Source organism: Oncorhynchus keta, chromosome 13 (assembly GCF_023373465.1).
Source record: "Oncorhynchus keta strain PuntledgeMale-10-30-2019 chromosome 13, Oket_V2, whole genome shotgun sequence".
Taxonomy (NCBI): domain Eukaryota; kingdom Metazoa; phylum Chordata; class Actinopteri; order Salmoniformes; family Salmonidae; genus Oncorhynchus; species Oncorhynchus keta.
In genome coordinates, this window is record NC_068433.1 from 34886979 (window position 1) to 34911824 (window position 24846).

General features: G+C 41.4%; 1 protein-coding gene across 1 annotated transcript; it reads left to right on the forward strand.

Annotated features, from left to right (window-relative positions):
• Positions 1-6367: 6367 nt before the first annotated feature.
• Positions 6368-13698, forward strand: LOC118392245 (60S ribosomal protein L34). The gene is made up of 5 exons (XM_035784029.2): positions 6368-6457; positions 6964-7036; positions 7289-7388; positions 9936-10039; positions 13574-13698. The coding sequence occupies exons 2-5, from the start codon at positions 6972-6974 to the stop codon at positions 13656-13658; spliced, it is 354 nt and encodes a 117-aa protein (XP_035639922.1). The 5' UTR covers positions 6368-6457; positions 6964-6971; the 3' UTR covers positions 13659-13698.
• The last annotated feature ends 11148 nt before the right edge of the window (positions 13699-24846 follow it).

Sequence of the window (24846 nt, forward strand, 5' to 3'; positions counted from 1 at the left end):
GTGTGTGTGTGTGTGTGTGTGTGTGAATTGCATTTCCATTTGCCACAACATTAATTTTTTGTTTTGGATATGAGTTTTGCAATATTATGGTTGGCAGGAGAGAAGATAGTTAACTAATGTCTCATTGTTGGGGGCAATGAGAGAGGCTTCCACATTCACATCGAGAATATTCAAACACTTGGTATGATACTACTGCCACCAACTGGACAATAAATAATATTCCATGTGGTGTAGGAAATGGACACATTTCTTATAATTTCCTGGTCTCTGATTTGAAAGAACTGACCAGTTGAAAGTCAGTCAAATGATGAACTTCCACCATAATGTTTTGACTTGTCAAGTCTTTTCCAATAAATGCAGGTGAAGAAGTGAAACAAGGACAAGACTCCTTTTTTGACAATTGCCTAGAACCCTTTTGGTTCCTGATAGAACCTTTTCGGGTTCCATGTAGAACCCTTTCCACATATGGTTCTACATGGAACCAAAAAGGGTTCTTTATATGGACAGCCAAAGAACCCTTTTGGAACCCTTTTTTCTAAGTGTGCAGGATGTTTTGAAACCTCTTTGGAAACAGGCCCAGGCTACTATATTATGCCCAAAATGTACAATTAATCTAATCAAATCATTGTATCAAATTTCAAACAGTACAATACCAATTTATAGTGACGAACCAGGCTAATAATGATAAAATACAATAAAACAATAATTAAAACACCAGTCTGGGATTTGTTTTTCAGCTAAATGACAGCCTACACATGGTATACAGCTGAGGGATGGGTCGAAGGGATTTTAACCTTCTCCCAAAAAAAGGGAAATCATGTTGATTTGTATTTTGAGGGAACTATCCCTTTATGATAGTTGGATGGTGGGGCTCAAGTTAACTGGTTATGTGAATCTTTTAATTATAATTGTTTAGGTTATTTTTCATGACAAAAATAATTATCTGTGGTCCTCTCAATGGAAGGTCACACAATCATCACTAGTTGGCAGCATATTATAAGAAGGTGCAGAAATATTCCGTGCTGAGAGAACTTCTAATTCCACACCAGTGTAGGCGGCTGTCTGACGGAGTCTCATTTTTCTCTGCTGAAATATTAGCACTAGAACTAGTGTGGGCATTGCGGTGAGTGAATGAAGTGGGGCCTAAAAGGTTTATTTTCTGTTCAGACTCTACCACTGCCCTGGTCGAGTTTATTATTTATTGATCGTAAATGTTTTGCACTGACCCTATGCACACTCACTTGACTCTATCCACGCACTCACACATACTACACTGACACTACAACACACACATTGACACCACACTCACACATACGCTGCTGCTACTCTGTTTATTATATATCCTAACTGCCTGGACACTTTTACCCCTACCTACATATACATACTCCATTACCTCAACTACCTTGTACATTGACTCGGTACTGGTACTCTTTGTATGTATTTATTTTATATTTATTTAACCTTTATTTAACTAGGCAAGTCAGTTGAAGACAGGTCAACATTCACAAGACCGCAGGGCCAGATGGATTACCAGGATGTGTACTCCGAGCATGTGCTGACCAACTGGCAAGTGTCTTCACTGACATTTTCAACCTGACTGAGTCTGTAATACCAACATGTTTCAAACAGACCAACATAGTCCCTGTGCCCAAGAACACTAAGGTAACCTGCCTAAATGACTACCGACCAATAGCACTCACGTCTGTAGCCATGAAGTGCTTGAAAGGCTGGCCATGGCTCACATCAACACCATTATCCCAGAAACCCTAGACCCACTCCATTTTACATACCACCCCAACAGATCCACAGATGATGCAATCTGTATTGCACTCCACACTTCCCTTCCCATCTGGACCAAAGGAACACCTATTGTGAGGATGCTATCCATTGACTACACCTCAGCATTCAACACTATAGTGTCCTCAAAGCTCATCACTAAGCTAAGGACCCTAGGACTAAACACCTCCCTCTGCAACTGGATCATGGAATTCCTGATGGGTGTTCAATAGGTGGTAAGGGTAGGTAACAACACATCTGCCACGCTGATCCTCAACACAGGGGCCCCTCAGGGGTGCGTGCTCAGTTCCCTCCTGTACTCCCTATTCACTCATGACTGCATGGCCAGGCAGGACTCCAACACCATCAGCAAGTTTTCCGATGACACAACAGTGTTAGGCCTGATCACCAACAATGATGAGACTATAAGGGAGGAGGTCTGAGACCTGGCCATGTGGTGCCAGGAGAACAACCTCTCCCTCAACGAGACAAATTAGATGATTGTGGACTACAGGAAAAGGAGGACTGAGCACGCCCCATTCTCAGAGAATTGAATTGATTGCCCCCCCATCTATCTTCAGAGCTCGTGCTGTTAGGTTACCTAAACTGGGACCCAGGCCATCCTAAAAATCTAAACTTGATTCCCTCAATCTCACACAAATTATCAATGAACCTACCTGGTACAACCCCAAATACATAAACACAGGCACCCTCATAGATATCATCCTAACCAACCTGCCCTCCAAATACACCTCTGCTGTCTTCAACCAGGATCTCAGTGATCACTGCCTCATTGCCTGCATCCGTAATGGGTCTGCGGTCAAACGACCACCCCTCATCACTGTCAAACGCTCCCTAAAACACTTCAGTGAACAGGCCTTTATAATCAACCTGGCCCGGGTATCTTGGAAGGATATTGAATTCATTCCGTGAGTAGAAGACACCTGGTTATTCATTAAAAGTGCATTCCTCACAATCTTAAAGCATGCCCAATTTTTAAAAATGTAGAACCAGGAACAGACTTGCCCGTGGTTCACTCCAGACCTGACTGCCCTTGACCAGCACAATGACATCCGGTGGCGTACGTCATTAGCATCGAATAGCCCCCGCAATATGCAACTTTTCAGGGAAGTTAGGAACCAATATACAACTTTTCAGGGAAGTTAGGAACCAATATACACAGGCAGTTAGGAAAGCAAATGATAGCTTTTTCAAATAGAAATTTGCATCCTGCAGAATAAACTCCAAAACGTTCTGGGACACTGTAATGTCCATGGAGAATAAGAGCACCTCCTCCCAGCTGCCCACTGCACTGAGGCTAGGAAACACTGTCACCACTGATAAATCCACAATAATTGAGAAGTTCAATAAGCATTCTTCTACAGCTGGCCATGCTTTCCACCTGGCCACCCCTACACCGGTCAACAGCCCTGCACCCCCCCGCAGCTACTTGCCCAAGCCTCCCCATTTAGGGTGGCAGGGTAGCCTAGTGGTTAGAGCGTTGGACTAGTAACCGAAAGGTTGCAAGTTCAAACCCCCGAGCTGACAAGGTACAAATCTGTTGTTCTGCCCCCGAACAGGCAGGTAACCCTCTCTTCCTAGGCCGTCATTGAAAATAAGAATTTGATCTTAACTGACTTGCCTAGTTAAATAAAGGTAAAATAAAAAATAAAAATTTCTCCTTCACCCAAATCCAGATAGCTGATGTTCTGAAAGAGCTGCAAAATCTGGACCCCTGCAGATCTGGACCCTCTCTTTCTAAAAGGCTCCACTGTACCTGCTCCACTATGCAATCTGGTTTCCGAGCTGGTCATGGGTGCACCTCAGCCACGCTCCAGGTCCTAAACGATATCATAATCGCCATTGATAAGAGACAATTACTGTGCAGCTGCATTCCTCGACCTGGCCAAGGCTTTCGACTCTGTCAATCACCACATTCTTATCGGCAGACTAAACAACCTTAGTTTCTCAAATGACTGCCTCGCCTGGTTCACCAACTACTTCTCAGACAGAGTTCAGTGTGTGAAATCGTAGAGCCTGTTGTCCGGACCTCTGGCAGTCTCTATGGGGGTGCCACAGGGTTCAATTCTCGGGCCAACTCTTTTCTCTGTATACATCAATGATGTCGCTCTTGCTGCAGGTGATTCTCTGATCCACCTCTACGCAGACGACACTATATACACGACACTGTATACTTCTGGCCCTTCTTTGGACACTGTGTTAACTAACCTCCAAACAAGCTTCAATGCCATACAACACTCCTTCCGTGGCCTCCAAATGCTCTTAAATGCTAGTAAAACTAAATGCATGCTCTTCAACCGATCGCTGCTCTTCACTCGCCCGGCCGACTAGCATCACTACTCTGGACGGTTCTGACTTAGGTATTTGGAGTTGTTCACATGTTCTAGGTGTCTGGTTAGACTGCAAACTCTCCTTCCAGACTCACATTAAGCATCTCCAATACAAAATTAAATCTAGAATCGGCTTCCTATTTCGCAACAAAGCCTCCTTCACTCATGTTGCCAAACAGACCCTCCTAAAACATACTATCCTGACGATCCTTGACTTCGGCGATGTCATATACAAAATAGCCTCACACTCTACTCAGCAAATTGGATGCAGTCTACCACAGTGCAATCCGTTTTGTCACCAAAGCCCCATATACTACCCACCACTGCGACCTGTATGCTCTCGTTGGCTAGCCCTCGCTTCATATTCATCGCCAAACCCACTGATTACAGGTAATCTGTAAGTCTTTGCTAGGTAAAGCCCCACCTTATCTCAGCTCACTGGTCACCATAGCAGCACCCACCCGTAGCACACCGTCCAGCAGGTATATTTCACTGGTCACCCCCAAAGCCAATTCTTCCTTTGGCCGCCTTTCCTTACAGTTCTCTGCTGCCAATGACTGGAACTAATTGCAAAAATCATTGAAGCTGGAGACTCATATCTCCCTCACTAACTTTAAGCACCATCTGTCAGAGCAGCTCACAGATCACTGCACCTGTACTTAGCCCATCTGTAAATAGCCCATCCAACTACCTCATCCCCATACTGTAATTTTTTAGTTTGTTGCTCCTTTGCACCCCAGTATCTCTGTTTGCACATTCATCTTCTGCACATCTATCACTCCAGTGTTTAAAATGCTAAATTGTAATTATTTCGCCACTAGGGGCTATTTATTACCTTACCTCCCTTATCTTACCTCATTTGCACACACTGTACATGCACTTATTTTATTTTTTTCTATTGTGTTATTGACTGTATGTTTGTCTATTCCATGCTTTGCTTTATCTTGGCCAGGTCGCAGTTGTAAATGAGAACTAGCCAACCTGGTTTAAAAAAGGTGAATAAAAAATAAATAAAAAGAGGAAGGCCCTAAAAATGGTCAATGACTCCAGCCACCCTAGTCATAGACTGTTCTCTCTGCTACCCCACGGCAAGCGTTACCGGAGCGCCAAGTCTAGGTCCAAAGGGCTTCTTAACAGCTTCTACCCCCAAGCAATAAGACTCCTGAACAGCTAATCAAAGGGCTACCCAGACCCCTCTTTTACGCTGCTGCTACTCTTTGTTTATTATCTATGCATGGTCACTTTAACTCTACCTATATATTACCTCAATTACAACTAACCGGTGCCACCGCACATTGACTCTGTACCCCCTGTATATAGCCTCGCTATTGCTATGGTTAGTTATTTTACTGCTGCTATTTAATTATTAGTTACTTTTATTTTCTTTATTTTTTTAACGTATCTATTTTTTAACTTAACTTCTTAAAGCATTGTTGGTTAAGGGCTTGTAAGAAAGCATTGTATTCGGTGCATGTGACAAATAAAATTATATTTGATTTAAGAACAAATTCTTATTTACAATGACGGCCTACACCAGCCAAACCCTAACAAAGCTGGGACAATTGTGCACCTCCCTATGGGACTCGCAATCACAGCCGGTTGTGATACAGCCTGGAATCAAACCAGGGTCTGTAGTGATGCCTCCAGCACTGCAACACTCGGGAGCCAAATTAAACAAGAGATGTGCATGGTAATTTGTTGTATGGCTCCTTCGGGATAATGAACCCATCAGGGCCAGAACATGTGAAGAATATATTGTGCAATGGTTGTGAAAATAAAGGGGGGAAAAGATTCCTATGTCTAATTATAAGATTCCTAACTCTATTTATTTTATATTTAAAATGTTTTTACATAGATTTTCTCTCTTCTCGCTAATGGCAAATTGTTGCATTCTTGTTAATATGTTTTCCTGTTTTCATGAATAAGCTTTTCAGCATATCTCCATTTGCACAAAATACTTGCCAGCTTGCACTACAATATCTCAACCACTAGCAGATGTGTGTAAGCATGGTCTAAAGTGTGTGGGGAGGTGTGCACATTCTCACGTCAAGTAATTTATGTCAATAAATGGCCATTTCTGCATGACGCACGTACATTTTGCCCTATATTTTGTATGTTCCTAAGGTTTATAAATGAGGCCAATGCACCGGCCTGCACCTACGGGTGTGAGGCTATTAGATATATAAACGTGCAATTCTCACGCCGACCTGCGAAAGGCAACAATACGCAACACAACGTCTAGTCTGCTGGAAACTCACAGGGAAGAAGAAAAACGTCAAATTCCAAGGTAGCGACTTTAGTCCTTCCTTTTCCGGTTACATTAATAGAAGGTATGGCGGCCTAAATTTTCTCGCTTATATTTAGTTTAAATAATCTGCTGTAATCTGTGTTTATATACTACGACAAATCGTATTTCAAAGATTATATTTCCAATGTTAGAAGCCGTTAACACGTTGATGATGATATTTCATGTTATCCTAGTACTTTGTCATGGCCCTCTTAATTAAGTAGTATATCTTCAGTAACATTAGCCCAAAGCAAAAATGTCTCAATTTTGGTAACTACAAGAATAATGCCATTGCAGTTTTGCTGCCTTAAATTGACAAACTAGGGTGTGTTCTTCCACGTAAAATCAAACGTTTTAATCTTGATACGTTTGTTAGGTAGCATATATACTATTTAGTTTACTTGGTTACACAGTCTTGCGCAGTGATGACGCCATCGGCAGTCCCCGATACCATTTTTTAATGAACGAGCTAGCTAGTAAATTATCTAGGAAGGTAATAATGTAATCAACCGGTGTTACACGTTATACTACTAATCATGTATTTACCAGGTATCAACATGGTCCAGCGCCTAACTTACCGTCGTAGATTGTCCTACAACACCGCCTCCAACAAAACTAGGCTGTAAGTAACTAGCATGTAGCTATAGCTAGCTAATTCCATTGGCTTGTTGCTATTCCCGTGGCTTCTGTGCCATTCTTAATTACTACAGTGCATGTTTCTTTGTGACCTACACGGTTAGTAACGTTAGTACTGGCTTTCACGTGGTTGTATCTAGCTAGCTCTGGATTTTAAATAAAAAGTAGTCTTGTGAGCATGTTTCCACCCCTCAAAATATTGTTACCAACATTGCAATGTGTAATTCCTCACTTACAGGTCCCGGACTCCTGGTAACCGCATTGTGTACCTGTACACCAAGAAGGTGGGCAAGGCACCCAAGTCTGCATGCGGAATATGCCCTGGTAGACTGCGTGGAGTAAGTACATCCTATCCCACTGCATAATATACAAACTTTTTTTTCAGGTCTGTTACTGTTGTAGTGAAAACACTAAATGACAAAGTATGTGGACTACTGCTTGACTATCTCATTCCAAAATCATCGGCATTAATATGGAGTTGGTCCACCCTTTGCTGCTATAACAGCCTCCACTCGCCCGGGAAGGCTTTCTCCACTAAATGTTGGAACATTGCTGCGGGGACTTCCTTCCATTGAGCCACAAGAGCATAAGTGAGGTGCACTGATTTTGGGCCAGCATTTGGCATTACAATTCATCCCAAATGTGTTTGATCAAATTATATTAGTCATATGCGCAGACTACAACAGGTGTATAACTTACAGTGAAATGCTTACTTACAAGCCCCCCTAACCAACAATGCAGTTTAAAAAATAGGATTAAGAAATAAAAGGAGCAAGTAATTAAAGAGCAGCGGTAAAGTAACAATAGCGAGACTATATACAGGGGCTACTGGTTAGTCGAGGTAATATGTAGCTAGAGTTATTAGTGACTATGCATAGATAATAACAGTATCAGTGGTGTGGGCAATCCAAATAGTCTGGGTAGCCATTTTATTATATTGTCAGGAGCCTTATGGCTTGGGGATCAAAGCCGCTTAGAAGCCCCTTGAACCTTGACTTTGCACTCCGGCTACCTCTGACACCACCTGGTATAGAGGTCCTGGGTGGCAGGAAGCTTGGCCCGGGTGATGTACTGGGCTGTACGTACTACTCTCTGTAGTGCCTTGCAGTGGAGGCCGGGCAGTTGCCATACTCTGCAGTGATGCAACAAGTCAGGATGGTGTAGCTGTAGAACCTTTTGAGGATCTGAGGATCCATGCCAAATCTTTTCAGTCTCATGAGGGCGAATAGGTTTTGTCATGCCCTCTTCATGACTGTCTCTGTGCTTGGACCATGTTAGTTTTTTGATATGGACACCAAGGAACTTAAAGCTCTCAACCTGCTCCACTACAGCACCGTCAATGAGAATGGGGGCGTGCTTGGTCCTCGTGGCTGCTCGGCCACGGAATCTCGGCGAACAATTATTGTGCTGACGTTGCTTCCAGAGACAGTTTGGAACTCGGTGGTGAGTGTGGCAACCGAGGACAGGCTATTTTTACGTACTTCAGCTCTCAGCGGTCCTGTTCTGAGCTTGTGCGGCCTACCACTTTGCGGCTGAGCCGTTGTTGCTCCTAGATGATTCCTCTTCACAATAACTGCACTTGCAGTTGACCGGGGCAGCTCTAGAAGAGCAGAAATTTGACAAACTTGTTGGAAAGGTGGTCTCCTATGACACGGCCACATTAAAAGTCATGGAGCTCTTCAGTATGGCCATTCTACCTACTGTCAATGTTTGCCTTTGGTGATTGCATGTCTCTGCTCTATTTTATACACCCGTTGTCTGAAATAGACAAATTCACCAGTTTGAAGAGGCGTCCACTCACTGTGCGCAAACACACATATATTAATATATATGTATTAAAATCTATGTGTATATATAAAATATCAATACAAACTCTGAACCAATTACATTAATTTGGGGACAGGTCAAAAAGCATTAAACATTTATGGCAATTTAGCTAGCTAGCTTGCTTTTGCTAGCTAATTTGTCCTGGGATATATACATTGAGTTATTTTACCTGAAATGCACAAGGTCCTTTATTCCGACAATTAATCCACACATGAAACGGTCAACCGAATCGCATCTAGTCATCTCTCCTAGGCTTTTTCTTCTCAACTTTATATTGCGATTGGCAACTTTTGTAAATTGGGTGAGTTACCGCCACTGACCTCGTTCGTCTTTCAGTCACCCACTTGGGTATAACCAATAAGGAGATGGGAGAGGGAGGACTTGCAGCACTATCTGCGTCACAAATAGAACTGACTTCTATTTTTAGCAAAGTGAAGGTGGCATGTTATTAAACAATCTTTAAGGACAATTTCGCCTTATTTGAATTGATCTGTTCAATGTTATAGATGTGCCCAGACACTTTTGTGAAGTTTTCACTTTTGGGTAACTTACTACTCCAGCGATATACTTCCTCGTGCTCATTCAGCGGTTGTAGGGGTGTAACATAAGCAAAGGCTCCGAAAACATCCAAATGCGTACTTTAAAACTGCAACGCTCTCAGTATACTGATGTAGGTCTTTACTCTTGTACGCATGGATTTGTCATTCAGAACTTTATCCTTTGTTGTATTCCGTTTTGTGCGACTCCAGCGGACTCAAACTAGCTGTGCTGTTTCTGTGTAGCCCCCACAGCTGGTAGGAGACAGCCAGAATCGCACAAAATTTCATATAATGTTAACGATAAAAAATGTGTTTTGTAAACAGGTGAGATCGCAAAAAGTGTCTAGGCTCTTCTAACATACTGTAATTTGAGATTTTGTTAAAATAAAGTGAATTTCTCCTTTAAAAATGGCTGTGGCATTGTTAATGGTCAAAATGGTTTCTCCCATGTTTCTCCTGAACATTAACCTGGGTTCAGGTTTTGTTACATCTGCTCACAAGCATTTGTTTGTCTTAAAGATCCGGGCAGTGAGACCCCAGGTCCTGATGAGGCTCTCAAAGACAAAGAAGCACGTCAGCAGGGCCTACGGCGGTGCCATGTGTGCGAAGTGTGTACGTGATAGGTAAGAATATATCCAAAACACCGCCTTCTGAAGAATCTGTACCAAGTGTTGTATGTCGGGTGAAACGTACAGTTTATAAGATAAATATCTAGCAAAATGTGAAGGGTGCATGACTACAACTACCCATACTAGCGTACTACATAAACTGCCTACTATGTACATGAATGACTAGCATGAATGACTCATGTTGTGTGATGACGTGAACAAATAGATTGATACAGTAGCCTATAAAGTGTGTTCGGAAAGTATTCAGACCCCTTGACTTTTTCCAAATGTTATGTTACAGCCTTACTCTAAAATTGTTTGAAGAAGAACAAACCCAATTTAATCTACACACAACACACCATTAATGACAAAGCAAAAACTTTAGTTATTTTTTTATACATTTGCAATAAATTCTAAAAACCTATCACATTTACATAAGTACCCTTTACTCGGTACTTTGTTGAAGCACCTTTGGCAGTGATTACAGCCTCAAGTCTTCTTGGGTATGATGCTACAAGCTTGGCACACCTGTATTTGCGGAGTTTCTCCCCTTGTTCTCTGCAAAACCCTCTCAAGTGCTGTCAGGTTGGATGGAGTGTCGCTACACAGCTATTTTCAGGTCTCTCCAGAGATGTTTGATCGGGTTCAAGTCCGGGCTCTGGAACTTTTGTAATACAACTTTAGGTATTATTTTAAATGTTTACCACTTTTTCTCGCTAATTTCGTGGTATCCAATTGTTTAGTAGCTACTATCTTGGCTCATCGCTACAGCTCCCGTACGGGCTCGGGAGAGACTAAGGTTGAAAGTCATGCGTCCTCCGATACACAAGCCAAACAAGCTGCACTGCTTCTTAAAACCTGTTACGGGAGCTCCCTCAGGGAACTCCACCCCCCATTCAGCTGAAAAGGTGGCGCAGGGAATTAAAAAATATTATTTCGAAATATTTAACTTTCACACATTAACAAGTCCAATACCTCAAATGAAAGATAAACATCTTGTTCATCTACCCATCATGTCCGATTTTTAAAATATTTTACAGCGAAAACACAACATATATTTATTTATGTTAGACCACCACCAAATCAAAGGGAAAACGCAGCCATTTTTTCCAGCCAAAGATAGTCACAAAAGCAGGATTAGAGATAAATCCCCAGGTAGCTGCATTTGCTATCACTTTCAGTAAAAAACTGACTGTCTCTGGTGGCACAGCTGGCGCTGCAGTACAACGCCCTTAACCACTGCGCCACCTGGGAGGCCTCAACTTTAGGTATTTTTAAACGTTAATAAATTATCAAATTGTAGACGGGGCAATCTTTGTTTAATACAGGAATGAAAACAAACCAGCTCTGCTTTTCACATCTTGCGCAACTCACAAAAGTGTTACCCAGTTCCAAGCTGGCCTACTTCTTCATTGCACAAAGGAATAACCTCAACCAAATTCCAAAGACTGGTGACATCCAGTGGAAGCGGTAGGAACTGAAAACAGGTTCCTATGAAATATCCCTTGGCAGTGACAACTCAGGGAACAGAGGGGGGTTCTGAACAGTTAGTCCTCTGGGTTTTTTTTGCCTGCTACATAAGTTCTGTTATACTCACAGACATGATTTAAACAGTTTTAGAAACGTCAGTGTTTTCTATCCAAATCTATGTATAATATGCATATCTTATATTCTTGGCATGAGTAGCAGGAAGTTGAAATTCTGCCCCCTAGCCCCAAGAGGTTACCGGACTTGCCTAGTTAAATAAAGGTGTTTTAAAAAACGGCAAATCTGCGCCCAAACATACAGATTTCCAATTGTTATGAAAACTTGAAATCAGCCCTAATTAATCGGCCATTCCGATTTAATCGCTCGGCCTCTAGTTGGTACACTGCATTGGGTCAGGTAGTGTTCTCCTGGAATCCGCCAAACCCAGATATCTCTCGGACTGCCAGATGGTTAAGTGTGTTTCATCACTCGAAGGCCTTTCCACTGCTCCAGAATCCAAAGGCTGAGAGATTTACCCCACTCCAGCAACACTTGGCATTGCGCTTGGTAATCTTAGGCTTGTATGCGGCTGCTTGACCACGGAAACCCATTTCATGAAGCTCCCGACGAACAGTTCTTGTGCTGACGTTGCTTCCAGATGCCATTTGGAAGTATACATACAGTTTTTATGCGATACAGCACTTGGTGGTTCCGTTCTGTGAGCTTGTGTGGCCTACCACTTTGCGCCTGAGCCATTGTTGTGCCTAGATGTTTCCACTTCACAATAATAGCTTTTGCAGTTGACGGGGGTAGTAGCTCTAGCAGGGCAGAAATTTTACAAACGGACTTGTTGGAAAGGTGGAGTCCTATGACTGTGCCGAGGTGAAAGTTACAGCAAGGCCATTCTACTGTAAGTTTGTCTATGGAGATTGCGTGGCTGTGCTCAAATCTTTGCACCTGTCAGCAACGGGTGTGGCTGAAATAGCCGAATCCACTATTTTGAAGTTGTGTATATATCTGTGTATATTTGATAAATGCTATGTGCAAAATAGAAAAGTTATCGAGCATATTGGTGTTGAGAACGATGCGACAGAGGCAGCAACGGGGTGAGGCGATTGAACAGCCCTTGCCTTGATTGTTTAGGCTTACTTTTCACTCAGGCTTACTTTTCACTCAGAGAATGAGACCTGTACATTTTGTAATACAATCATGAATTTTTTTTAACCAAATGACAGCGGTTCCAATTGACACATTAGCGCATTATAGGCCTCGGAGTCAGGTCAACCTTGTTGATTAATTATTCAATCTGACACTGTTTTTGAAAGATCTATTTACGAGCACGCAAAGAAATTAGGTCCAAACTTTTTTCACTGAAGTGCCTATAGCGCTCTACACCCCTGCGTATCATCAGTTGGAAAGACAGATTAATTTAGCAAAACAATTGCTTATCATTAGTGAACTCCCACTATTGGGTAGTTTATCAGCATGAAAATTATGTTTATAAAAATAAATCCTGAAATGACTGTCTTCATCCATAACTCAGTGACATGGATATTCAATTACTGTAACAGCCCTAATCCTGCCCCATGGGTGGTTCTGGTTGATAATGTTTACTTGCATATTGGACTAACTATGCCAGAGAGATGTTCTATTCAAGACGCCAGCCAGCTGTAGTTGAATTTCTATCCATAGCAATTTAAGTGCAGTTTGTTTGCTTCAGCAGCCTCTGGTCTTGTGAGTTCCATGTGTTAGGATTAAAACTACATTCTTTAGTCAAGTCTGATCCTGATCACATCTCTCCCTAACTGTTCAATTGTGGTTTAAGTAGATGGTGGTTTTAGCTGGTTTTGTCAACTAGTATCACATTGGGAGATTTGTCCTGGGGTGTGCTGTTAAAAGCAGTGACACTTCCTATGTGCAAAAAATAAAGATGGATGTTTCTGCAATGTCTTTGCAACATGCATTCATTCGATTTTTCTTAGTGTTGACATTTGGTCAGTATTTGTAAAGTAACCATTAAAGGCATGTCCTGAACATCTCAGTTAACTGATCCACTAACCTTCACCCTTCTGTCTACCACAGGATCAAGCGTGCTTTCCTGATTGAGGAGCAGAAGATCGTTGTCAAGGTCCTTAAAGCACAGGCACAGAGTCAAAAATCTAAGTAAATGTGTATTTGTACTGCAACATTAAAATAATTGAAATATGTTTAGTGTCCTGACTCAAATGGTGTAACTGTCCATAGTATTCCTCAATTTGAAGTTTGAGTCCAGTGTTTCTCAATGTGAACTACCATTTTGTAGTTTTGATTGAGACTGAAGTTTGAAAACTGAGTGGACTACTGAACATTGTTCTATTCACTTAAAGTGTTGACACTGACATTACATCCAGGAATTGTGTATTTTATTAAATATTAAGATGGTGCTGCATGTGCTTGCATTTATGAAGGTGAGCGGGCCTTTAAACTGAAATTATTTGATGGCTTATACAAGGTAAACAAGTTGCTTTACTACAAATAAGCCATTTTTGTAAAGAGATCATAGTCATCCATCTGACTAAATATGTACTAATGTTCAGTGGCTGTTGCTGCTATCAAGCTGGCCAAGAGTTCTATAGGCTTTACATTTTTGGGAATACTCTGGATTTCATCCAATATGGGTGGGTGATAAATCATATAAATACTAACAAGTAAAACTATTACCAAACAGTTTAACCAGTCTCTAATCTCATTAGCTACCCTTGTACATTTGTTTATTAACCCTTTTGTAGTCAGTGCTATCTCAGATCCTTGGGACATCCATACCCTAACCATAAAGAAGTCTAATCAAACTTTATTTCACATGCTCTGAATACAAGTGTAGACCTTAACATGAAATGCTTTCTTACAAGCCCAAACATACTAAAGTAAAAAATTATATATAAATTAATGCAAAGTGAGGCTATATTGCAGGGGGTACAGGTGTTAACTTGAAATGACACAACGACAAGGTTCCAGTTTAACAAAGTTCACTATACCGTATGAACACACAAGGTAGCCATCGCACTCAAGGCTAGGTCCATCAACAAGACTTCAATGTAAGTAGTCTGGTGGCTATTTGATTATTTGTTCAGCAGTCTTATGGCTTGGGGGTGAAGCTGTTAAGGAGCCTTTTGGTCCTAGACTTGGTGCTCCGTTACTGCTTGCCTTGTCGTAGCAGAGAACAGTCAATGACGGTTGACTGGAGCGATGCAACTGCTCGGCATCTGTCACATTGACCAGATTGGTGCACATTCAATAATTCTGATATAACAAAGTGGATATTTGTCAAATCTCTAATTTATGTATTGTAACAGGCCCACTGGTTACTTTTCAGGTTTAGAAGTAACTGCTAAATAGTAACTCCTGTTTATCAGCTTGTTCGCATACAGCAATTGGTGGGGGTAGTTGAACAACTAATACAGTTGAATGGAAACGATGACAAGAACGTGTGTTGGGGTTGACATCCATACAAGCATATGATTTTTACATTATGTTGTGAAATACAAAAAATCTAAATCTCAATTTTGCTGGGGGCTAATGAGGCAACTTGAGATCTGGTCGAGTTCGGTTTTACCTCTACTGAATCTATAACCCTTACCTACCCATTTTAAACTTCAATGGGGGGCAGGGTTGCCAGGTCGAGAACATTTCTTGCCCAATGACCATTCAAGCTGCCCAAAAGGCCTGAACTAGCCCAATTGTTTTTATCACAGCAAGAGAGGAGTTGCCATATTTATACAATAACACGTTTAACTGTTATCGAGACAAGAAATATCGTAGGAACTTGTAACGAGGTTAGAAGTTAAATCAGGATTTCCTCAATTACTGCGAGCTATGACGTATTTAAGGAATTTGAATCACAGAATGTTGGTGGCACTTTAAATGGGGAGAACGGGCTTGTAATGGCTGGAGCGGAATCAGTGGAATGGTATCCATGTGTGATGCCATTCCATTGGGTCCGTTCCATCCATTATTATGAGTCGTTCTCCCCTCATTAGCCTCCACTGATATGAATATGTGGCAAGATAAAAGATAATTTGCCCTTATTAAAATCGGCAGATCATTTCCCATAAATGGATTTAACTTGTTTGACTGCTATGATTAAGCAAAAGGCCCGAGGGGTTGTGGTATATGACTAATATACCATGGCTAAGGGCTGTTATGCACGACGGAACGCTGAGTTTCAGCCAATCAGCATTCAGGGCTCGAACCAGGTTTTATAGATGTAAATAAATCCCCTTTGCGCATATAATCAGCAAACTTAACATGTGTAAATATGTGTATGACCATAACAAGATTCAACAACTGAGACATACTGAACAAGTTCCACAGACATGTGACTAACAGAAATGTAATATTGTGTCCCTGAACAAAAGGGGGGGGGTCAAAATCTAAAGTAAACAGTCAGTATCTGGTGTGGCCACAAGCTGCATTAAGTACTGCAGTGCATGGACTGCATCAGATTTGCCTGTTCTTGCTGTGAGATGTTACCCCACTCTTCCACCAGGGCACCTGAAAGTTCCCGGACATTTCTGTGGGAATGGCCCTAGCCCTCACCCGCTGATCCAACAGGTCCCAGACGTGCACAATGGGATTGAGATCCGGGCTCTTCCCTGGCCATGACAGAACACTGACATTCCTGTCTTGCAGGAAATCACGCACCGAACGAGCAGTATGGCTGGTGGCATTGTCATGCTGGAGGGTCATGTCAGGATGAGCCTGCAGGAAGGGTACCATATGAAGGAGGAGGATGTCCTTCCTGTAACGCACAGCGTTGAGATAGCCTGCAATGACAACAAGCTCAGTCTGATGATGGTGTGACACCGCCCCAGACCATGATGGACCCGCCACCTCCAAATCAATCCCGCTGAGTACAGGCCTCGGTGTAACTCTCATTCCTTCGACGATAAACGTGAATCCAACCATTACCCCTGGTTAGACAAAACCGTGACTCGTCAGTGAAGAGCACTTTTTGCCAGTCCTGTCTGGTCCAGCGACGGTGGGTTTGTGCCCATAGGCGATGTTGTTGCTGCTGGAGCGCAAGCTATGGGTGAGTGTGGCTATGGTGACCAGTGAGCTGAGATAATGCGGGGCTTTACCTAGCGAAGACTTATAGGTGACCTGTAGCCAGTGGGTTTGGCGACGAATATGTATTGGGGACCAGCCAACAAGAGCAGTGGTGGGTAGTATAGGGCTTGGTGACAAAACGGATGGCACTGTGATAGACGGCATCCAATTTCCTGAGTAGAGTGTAGGAGGCTGTTTTGTAAATAACATCGCCGAAGTCTAGGATCGGTAGGATAGTCCGTTTTACGAGGGTCTGTTTGGCAGCATGAGTGAAGGAGGCTTTGTTTGCGAAATAGGAAGCCGATTCTAGATTTAATTTTGTATTGGAGATGCTTAATGTGAGTCTGGAAGTTGAGTTTACAGTCTAGCCAGACACCAATGTATTTATAGTTGTCCACATATTCTAAGTCAGAAATGTCCAAAGTAGTGATGCTAGTCAAGTGGGCGGGTGCGGGCAGCGATCGGTTGAAGAGCATGCATTTCATTTTACTAGCATTTAAGAGCAGTTGGAGACCACGGAAGGAGTATTGTATGGCGTTGAAGCTCGTTTGGAGGTTTGTTAACACAGTGTCCAAAGAGGGGCCAGATGTATACAGAATTGTGTCGTCTGCGTAGAGGTGGATCAAAGAATCACCTGCAGCAAGAGCGACATCATTGATATATACAGAGAAAATAGTCTGCCAGAGAACTGAACCCTGTGGCACCCCCATGAAGACTGCCAGAGGTCCAGACAACAGGCCCTCCGATTTGACACACTGAAATATGAGAAGTAGTTAGTGAACCAGGTGAGGCAGTCATTGGCCAGGTCGATGAAGACGGCTGCACAGTACTGTCTTTTGTCGTTGAGTATGAGAAGGTACATTGGGATTCGAAATGGTCAGTGATCTGTTGGTTCACTTGGCTTTCGAAGAATTTGACTACTGTTACGTCAAATCATATGCGTTCTAACTGATTGGCAATTGCGATATAGCTTTTATAACTTCCAATTGAATTAACAAAGCATGTTCTCTAATAATTGCATAATAACCCAAGGCTACAACAAACTGAAGTTATAGGCTTATTATTGATATTGGTTTGCCAGCTTCATGTAGGTTACACATGTGACACAAATTGATTTGCAATGACTCCAGTGATATCGTCATTTCAACATATGTATTGTATCAAATGGTGTCCAACAATGGCATATACATTAATAGGCTACTTGATGGCCAACAGAGTGGCAAATGTATAATTCTCTACATTTAATGTCAGTTTCATTGAGGACTTTTCCCTATAAAAAGAACCACGTGAGGAAGGTCCATAACTTCCATTTCAAATTTCCACTCGGCAGCCCGAGACCCATGAGCTAAGCATGCATAAAGCACTTCGCTTTTTAGTTTTCTTTATGCTAAGTCAACATTCGAATGCAGTTTAAACCACCCTGATGGGGTGTATGTAATGCGCTCTAGTGCGCCCAATGTCATTTTCCAGTGATTCGTATCCATTATTTCTTGATATGCATAAATCGTAGCATATGAATCTGTTTTATGGGGGAAAAGGTTGGAGATGGGTTTCTCTATAACCACAATCTAAATCGCAAACCTACAGCTCACGTGACTCAGGCAATAGTTGTTGGGCTCTCTCAACACACACCACTCCGTCCCTCCCCACCACTCTCGCTCAACAGCCTGCCTCACATTCAGCAGCAGGTCACAATGAATGATATATATTTTGGGAGGTGCCAAGATGGTGGCTTGAACAGACGCTTTTTTACTGAGCTCCGTACCAAACTTCAGAAAGATTGTGAAAAAAAAAAAAAAAAACAAGTTTACAGTCATTACTATTTTTCTTTGTTCAAGATATAAGACCTTTCCTGTGACTGGAATGATAATTGGATCATTTATTTCGGCATGTCCATGCAAACTCTTGAAAAAAAAGAAAGGAAGAAGTTAGCCGGTCTATTGCTAATCAACAAGAGAGAAACGTGCTTATAGACAACTGCCATAACTACACTTGGCCTATGGATAATATCATGCTTTCGAATGCTGTTGAAGATGACGACGACGAATTCCCCTCTTTACCAGTTCCGTGCAAACCTCCACCCTCCAAAAAACCCAACATGAACTCTGACATTGTGGCTACCCTCTCCTTACTCATCAACTCCAGGTGTGACCCCATTGAGAAAATGGTAGGCGCGAACACCATGGTTATCGAAGGCTTGAAAAAGACTGGAGTTTGCATGTGGTGAAATTAAGGATGTGAAAACGAGAGTGGCAAAAGTTGAAAAGAATGTGGACAGGGTGGAAAATAATAACAATGTCTACCATAGACGTCTCACTGATCTGGAACAATACACAAGAAAATGGAACCTGAGACTCTACGGCTTGATAGAGGTGGAGAATGAAGATGTGCGAGGAGAGGCTATCCGTATCTGCCAAGAAGTTTTGCCTGCAGAGAAGAACAAAGTTGGTGATACCATCGACGTTGTGCATCGCCTCGGCAAGAAGCAACAGCAAAACGATTCAAGACCTAGAGGTATCATCATCCTATTCACTACCAGATTCTACAGGGATGCTGTCTGGAAAGCTGCTAGGAAGAACGCCTTCCTTCAGAGCCATGGTATGCGTTTCGCCGAGCATCTCAGCCCGGAAGACATAGAAAGAAGGAACAAGTTGTGGCCAACGATCAAGATAGCACGAAATGAGGGGAAGGCTGCTTACTTCGTCGAAGGACGAGGCTTCATCAATGGTTCAGAAATCCATATTCCTCCCTAAAATCTCACCAGAAGGAACAGGTTGATGGTTTCAGCCATGGTATTCTCATTTTCCTTATGTTGTTTACCTAACAGGCATCAGGTGACTATTTTTCAGGAATACTCAGGTATTTCAATTTATTAGTTTGTTCTTGTATGACCAGAAGACCTATTTGGTTTACAAACTTACGAAGAAGATTGAAAGCTGTGTTTATTTTTTATGTATACAGTAACTAAGATACTGTTTTAAAGGGCATATACAGGTCTGCTCTGACTTTACACGGTTATTGCTCTATTTAGTTATTAACACTTATTTCCAAAAAAGGTCTTAGGAACATTTATATGTAAAACATTTTTTATTCAATTATTTTATGATCAGTTTTCATATGTACTTAAAATAGTAGGTACACTTTTATTTAAATTATTATTTGTTGTTTTATTTCTCAGAATAGTTCCTGATTACACTAAAGAGGGTTTTTAGTCTCTCTTACTACAAGAACCCTTGGTTTGGTCTTGAACATAATTTCCAGTTGAGTTGAATTTCAAAGCCAGATAACGTCTAGCTCAAAGGTTATGGAATAAGCTATTTTCACTTTAAATTGACTTAAATGGTGCAGATCTCTGTTCCTTATCGTTTACGTTCATTGCTCCTATGTCTTTGACTCATCCTACTACAGTTTATAATTTTATATAATCTTTGTTGTTTTGTCTTTGTCTATAGTATATCTTAATGCTTGGGGGTTACAAAACAATGTGAAGCGCAAGGCCTTATTTTTATTTGCTAAACAATTTCGAACAGATGTTTTGCTTTTTTCAAGAGTCTCACTCAATTTTGGCTGATGCCAACTTCTGGAGGTCACAGTGGGGCAACGATATTTGACTTTCCCATGGATCTGAACGCTCTGCCCGTGTCACTACAATGAAAAATACATTTGGTGGTAATATTCTACACTCGGAATGTGACCCCATGTGACCCCTTTGGTCACTTTATTTGTCTTGTGATCAGTTACTGTAAACTTCTACGGGTACAACACCAGACATGAGAATGATGAGTTGCTTGAATCTATAGAGAAACATATATTTATTGGTTATCTAAATTTCCCAATTCGTTATTATTGATAGGAGGGGACTTTAACATTACAATAGATAATTCAACTGATAGATGGCCCCCAGGTATGCCAACCAATCAGAATTTGGGTTTAATACTTTTTATGGAAAAGTTTGATCTTACTGATATATGGAGAGAGAGGTTTCCGGCCGAAAGATCATTCACTTGAGTAACAAAACAGGTTCCAGACAATCCAGAATAGATTTTAGGCTCAATCAAACTGTCCACTTAGGTAGCAACACTGATTGACAATAAATTTCACATGCTGTTGTGCAAATGGAATAGGCAACAGGTGGAAATTATAGACAATTAGCAAGACACCCCCAATAAAGGAGTGGTTCTGCAGGTGGGGACCACAGACCACTTCTCAGTTCCTATGCTTCCTGGCTAATGTTTTGGTCACTTTTGAATGCTGGCGGTGCTTTCACTCTAGTGGTAGCATGAGACGGAGTCTACAACCCACACAAGTGGCTCAGGTAGTGCAGCTCATCCAGGATGGCACATCAATGCGAGCTGTGGCAAGAAGGTTTGCTGTGTCTGTCAGCGTAGTGTCCAGAGCACGCTACCAGGAGACAGGCCAGTACATCAGGAGGCGTGGAGGAGGCCATAGGAAGGCAACAACCCAGCAGCAGGACCGCTACCTCCGACTTTGTGCAAGGAGGAGCACTGCCAGAGCCCTGCAAAATGACCTCCAGCAGGCCACAAATGTGCATGTGTCTGCTCAAACGGTCAGAAACAGACTCCATGAGGGTGATATGAGGGCCTGACGTCCACAGTTGGGGGTTGTGCTTACAGCCCAACACCGTGCAGGATGTTTTGCACTTGTCAGAGAACACCAAGATTGGCAAATTTGCCACTGGCGCCCTGTGCTCTTCACAGATGAAAGCAGGTTAACACTGAGCACGTGACAGATGTGACAGAGTCTGGAGACGCCGTTGAGAATGTTCTGCTGCCTGCAACATCCTCCAGCATGACCGGTTTGGCAGTGGGTCAGTCATGGTGTGGGGTGGCATTTCTTTGGGGGGCATTCCTCCATGTGCTCGCCAGAGGTAGCCTGACTGCCATTAGGTACTGCGATGAGATCCTCAGACCCCTTGTGAGACCATATGCTGGTGCAGTTGGCCCAGGGTTCCTCCTAATGCAAGACAATGCTACACCTCATGTGGCTGGAGTGTGTCAGCAGTTCCTGCAAGAGGAAGGCATTGATGCTATGGACTGGCCCGCCCGTTCCCCAGACCTGAATCCAATTGAGCACATCTGGGACATCATGTCTCGCTCCATCCACCAACGCCATGTTGCACCACAGACTGTCCAGGAGTTGGCGGATGCTTTAGTCCAGGTCTGGGAGAAGATTCCTCAGGAGACTATCCGCCACCTCATCAGGAGCATGCCCAGGCGTTGTAGGGAGGTCATACAGGCACGTGGAGGCCACACACACTACTGAGCCTCATTTTGACTTGTTTTAAGGACATTCCATCAAAGTTGGATCAGCCTGTAGTGTGGTTTTCCACTTTAATTTTGAGTGTGACTCCAAATCCAGACCTCCATGGGTTGATAAATTTGATTTCCATTGATAATTTTTGTGTGATTTTGTTGTCAGCACATTCAACTATGTAAAGAAAAAAGTACTTAATAAGAATATTTCATTCATTCAGATCTAGGATGTGTTATTTTAGTGTTCTCTTAAATTTTTTGAGCAGTGTATATAAATTAAAAGCAGAAGGAGCCTTTATTAGATCTAGGAAAAAATGGATTGAGGAGGGAGAACAGAATTCATCCTATTTCTTTAGAAATAGAAATTTCACTCTAAAAATAACACTATCTATAAGTTAAACATTGATGGTGTTATTACAGATGACCAAAAATGTATCGCTAAATACTGTAGAAATTTTTACAGAAAATTGTATAGCTCTACGTACTGTCAGGAATCCACAGATATGTTTTTTAACTCACTGAATAATGTTCACTCTATCAGTGATATAGAATCTAAACAGTGTGATGAACCCATCAAAGTTGAAGAGATTATAGAGTGTATCAAACATCTAAAGAACAATAAATCACCAGGTGTTGATGGAATTACATCAGAATTTTACAAATTATTTTCTGAACAAGTAGCTCCCTTCCTATTTGAAGTCTTTTTAAAGAGTATTAAAAACAATGTTCTCCCTCCTACAATGAGTCAGGGGTTAATAACACTGATACCTAAGCCTAAAAAAGAAGTGCTGCTCATCGATAACTGCCGTCCAATTTGTCTTCTTAATAATAACTATAAGATATTAGCCTTACTACTTGCAAAAATAATTAAAGAAGTCCTGGATGCAATCATTGATGAAACACAGTCTGGCTTCATGAGGAACAGACATATTTCTAACAATGTCAGACTAGTATTAGACATACTTGACTACTCAGACCTAATAACTGAGGATAGCTTCATATTATTTTTAGATTTGACACAGTAGAGCATTGGTTTCTCTACCACTCCCTTGAGAGACTTGGCTTTGGGGATTTTTTCTGTAAGGCTATCAAGACTCTCTATGCAAATGGTAACAGCTCTATCAAATTGAAATATGGCACCTCACCTAGATTTGAGTTAAAGAGAGGAATTCGGCAAGGTTGTCATATCTCTCCGTACCTGTTTTTATTAATCACCCAACTTCTTGCAAATTCTTTAAATAATAGTCCTGTACAAGTTATTTCCATAGCTGGTAAAGAAATTATTATAAGCCAGCTGGCTGACGATACTACTCTTTTTCTGAAAGACGCTAACCAAATTCCCATATCGATCAATGTGATACAATCCTTTTCCAAAGCATCTGGTCTATATCTTAACATTAGTAAATGTGAACTCATAGCTGTCAAATATTGTGTGACACCTTCATATTATGGTATTCCAGTAAAAGAAGAACTTACATATTTAGGCATAACAAAGGATCAGAAGTCTAGAGGCTTACTAAATTTTAACCCTCTTATTAAAAAAAACCCAGAAGAAACTAAATCAATGCTGCAGAGGGACTTATCTTTAAAAGGTAGAGTCCTAATAACCAAGGCTGAAGGTATCTCTAGACTAACATATGGTGCTCTATCTTTATATCTGGACAGTAAAATAAGCAAGGAGATAGACCAGATGCTTTTCAACTTTCTTTGGAGAAACCGTACCCATTACATTAGGAAAACTGTTGTAATGAACACTTATGAGATTGGTGGACTGAATTTTCTGGACTTTACTACTTTAAATAATACTTTTAAGATCAATTGGATAAAACAATTCCTAAGAAGACCCATTTCTATCTGGAATGTTGTTCCTCATCATGTCTTCTCTACTTTTGGTGGCCTTAACTTCATGTTGTTTTGCAATTATAATATTGACAAAGTTCCAGTGAAACTTTCTGCTTTTCTTCGGCAGGTTTTCTTGTCATGGTCCTTAATTTATAAACACAAGTTTTCTCCACACAGATATTATATATGGAATAATCGGGATGTATTGTATAAAAATACATCTTCGTTTTTAGAATATTGGTTCCGAAATAATATCCTGTTGTTGAGCCAACTGGTAAATGCAGAGGGTCTTTTACTCAGTTATAAAGAATTCTTATCACTTTACAAGGTCCCTGTAACACCTAAAGATTTTGCAATTGTTTTAGATGCCATTCCCTCAGGTGTTGCTATGTTTTTCAGGAACGTGTCAAGACCTGACCCTCAGAGCTTACCTTCTATTGAGATTTGTTTCTCTTTTGGTCCATTCAACAACAGAGCTATACGATCCTTGTTTCAGCGGGATGTTGTATCTACCTTATGTCATGCCTTATTGGAATGGATTTATTGATAATATCTGTTGGAAAAAAGTTTGGATGTTGCCACACACATACCTACTTGTGAACAAAATTAAGGAAGTTTCCTTTAAAATTATTCATAAATATTATCCTGCCAACCACTATATGAAAAAGTTTAAGGAAAACATCAACTCAAATTGCTCCTTTTGTAATGACCACCCAGAAACAGTGTTGCATCTTTTTTGGCATTGTATGCATGTAAGAAAACTGTGGCAAGACATCGGTAGGTTTATAATTGAACACATTTATGAAGATTTTACACTATTGTGGAGAGATGTACTGTTTGGATTCTTTACGTACAACAGAAATAAGCTGAAACAGTTTTACGTAATTAATTTCATTATTCTTTTGGCCAAATTTCATATACACAAATGTAAATTTACAAACAGAAAACCACATTTTCGTACCCTACAAATTGAAATTGAACTGTATTTTAAGACGGTTAAATGCTCTACTAACAAAAAAGCTGTTAGAATTGTAAGTATATGCATGTCCCTTAAGGTCCTTGTGTAATTGTAATGTGATATTGTACCCCCTAGCTCGATTGTCTATTGTTTGTAATCTATGTATGCTTGTGTTCCCTCATGTGCTTTATGTATTG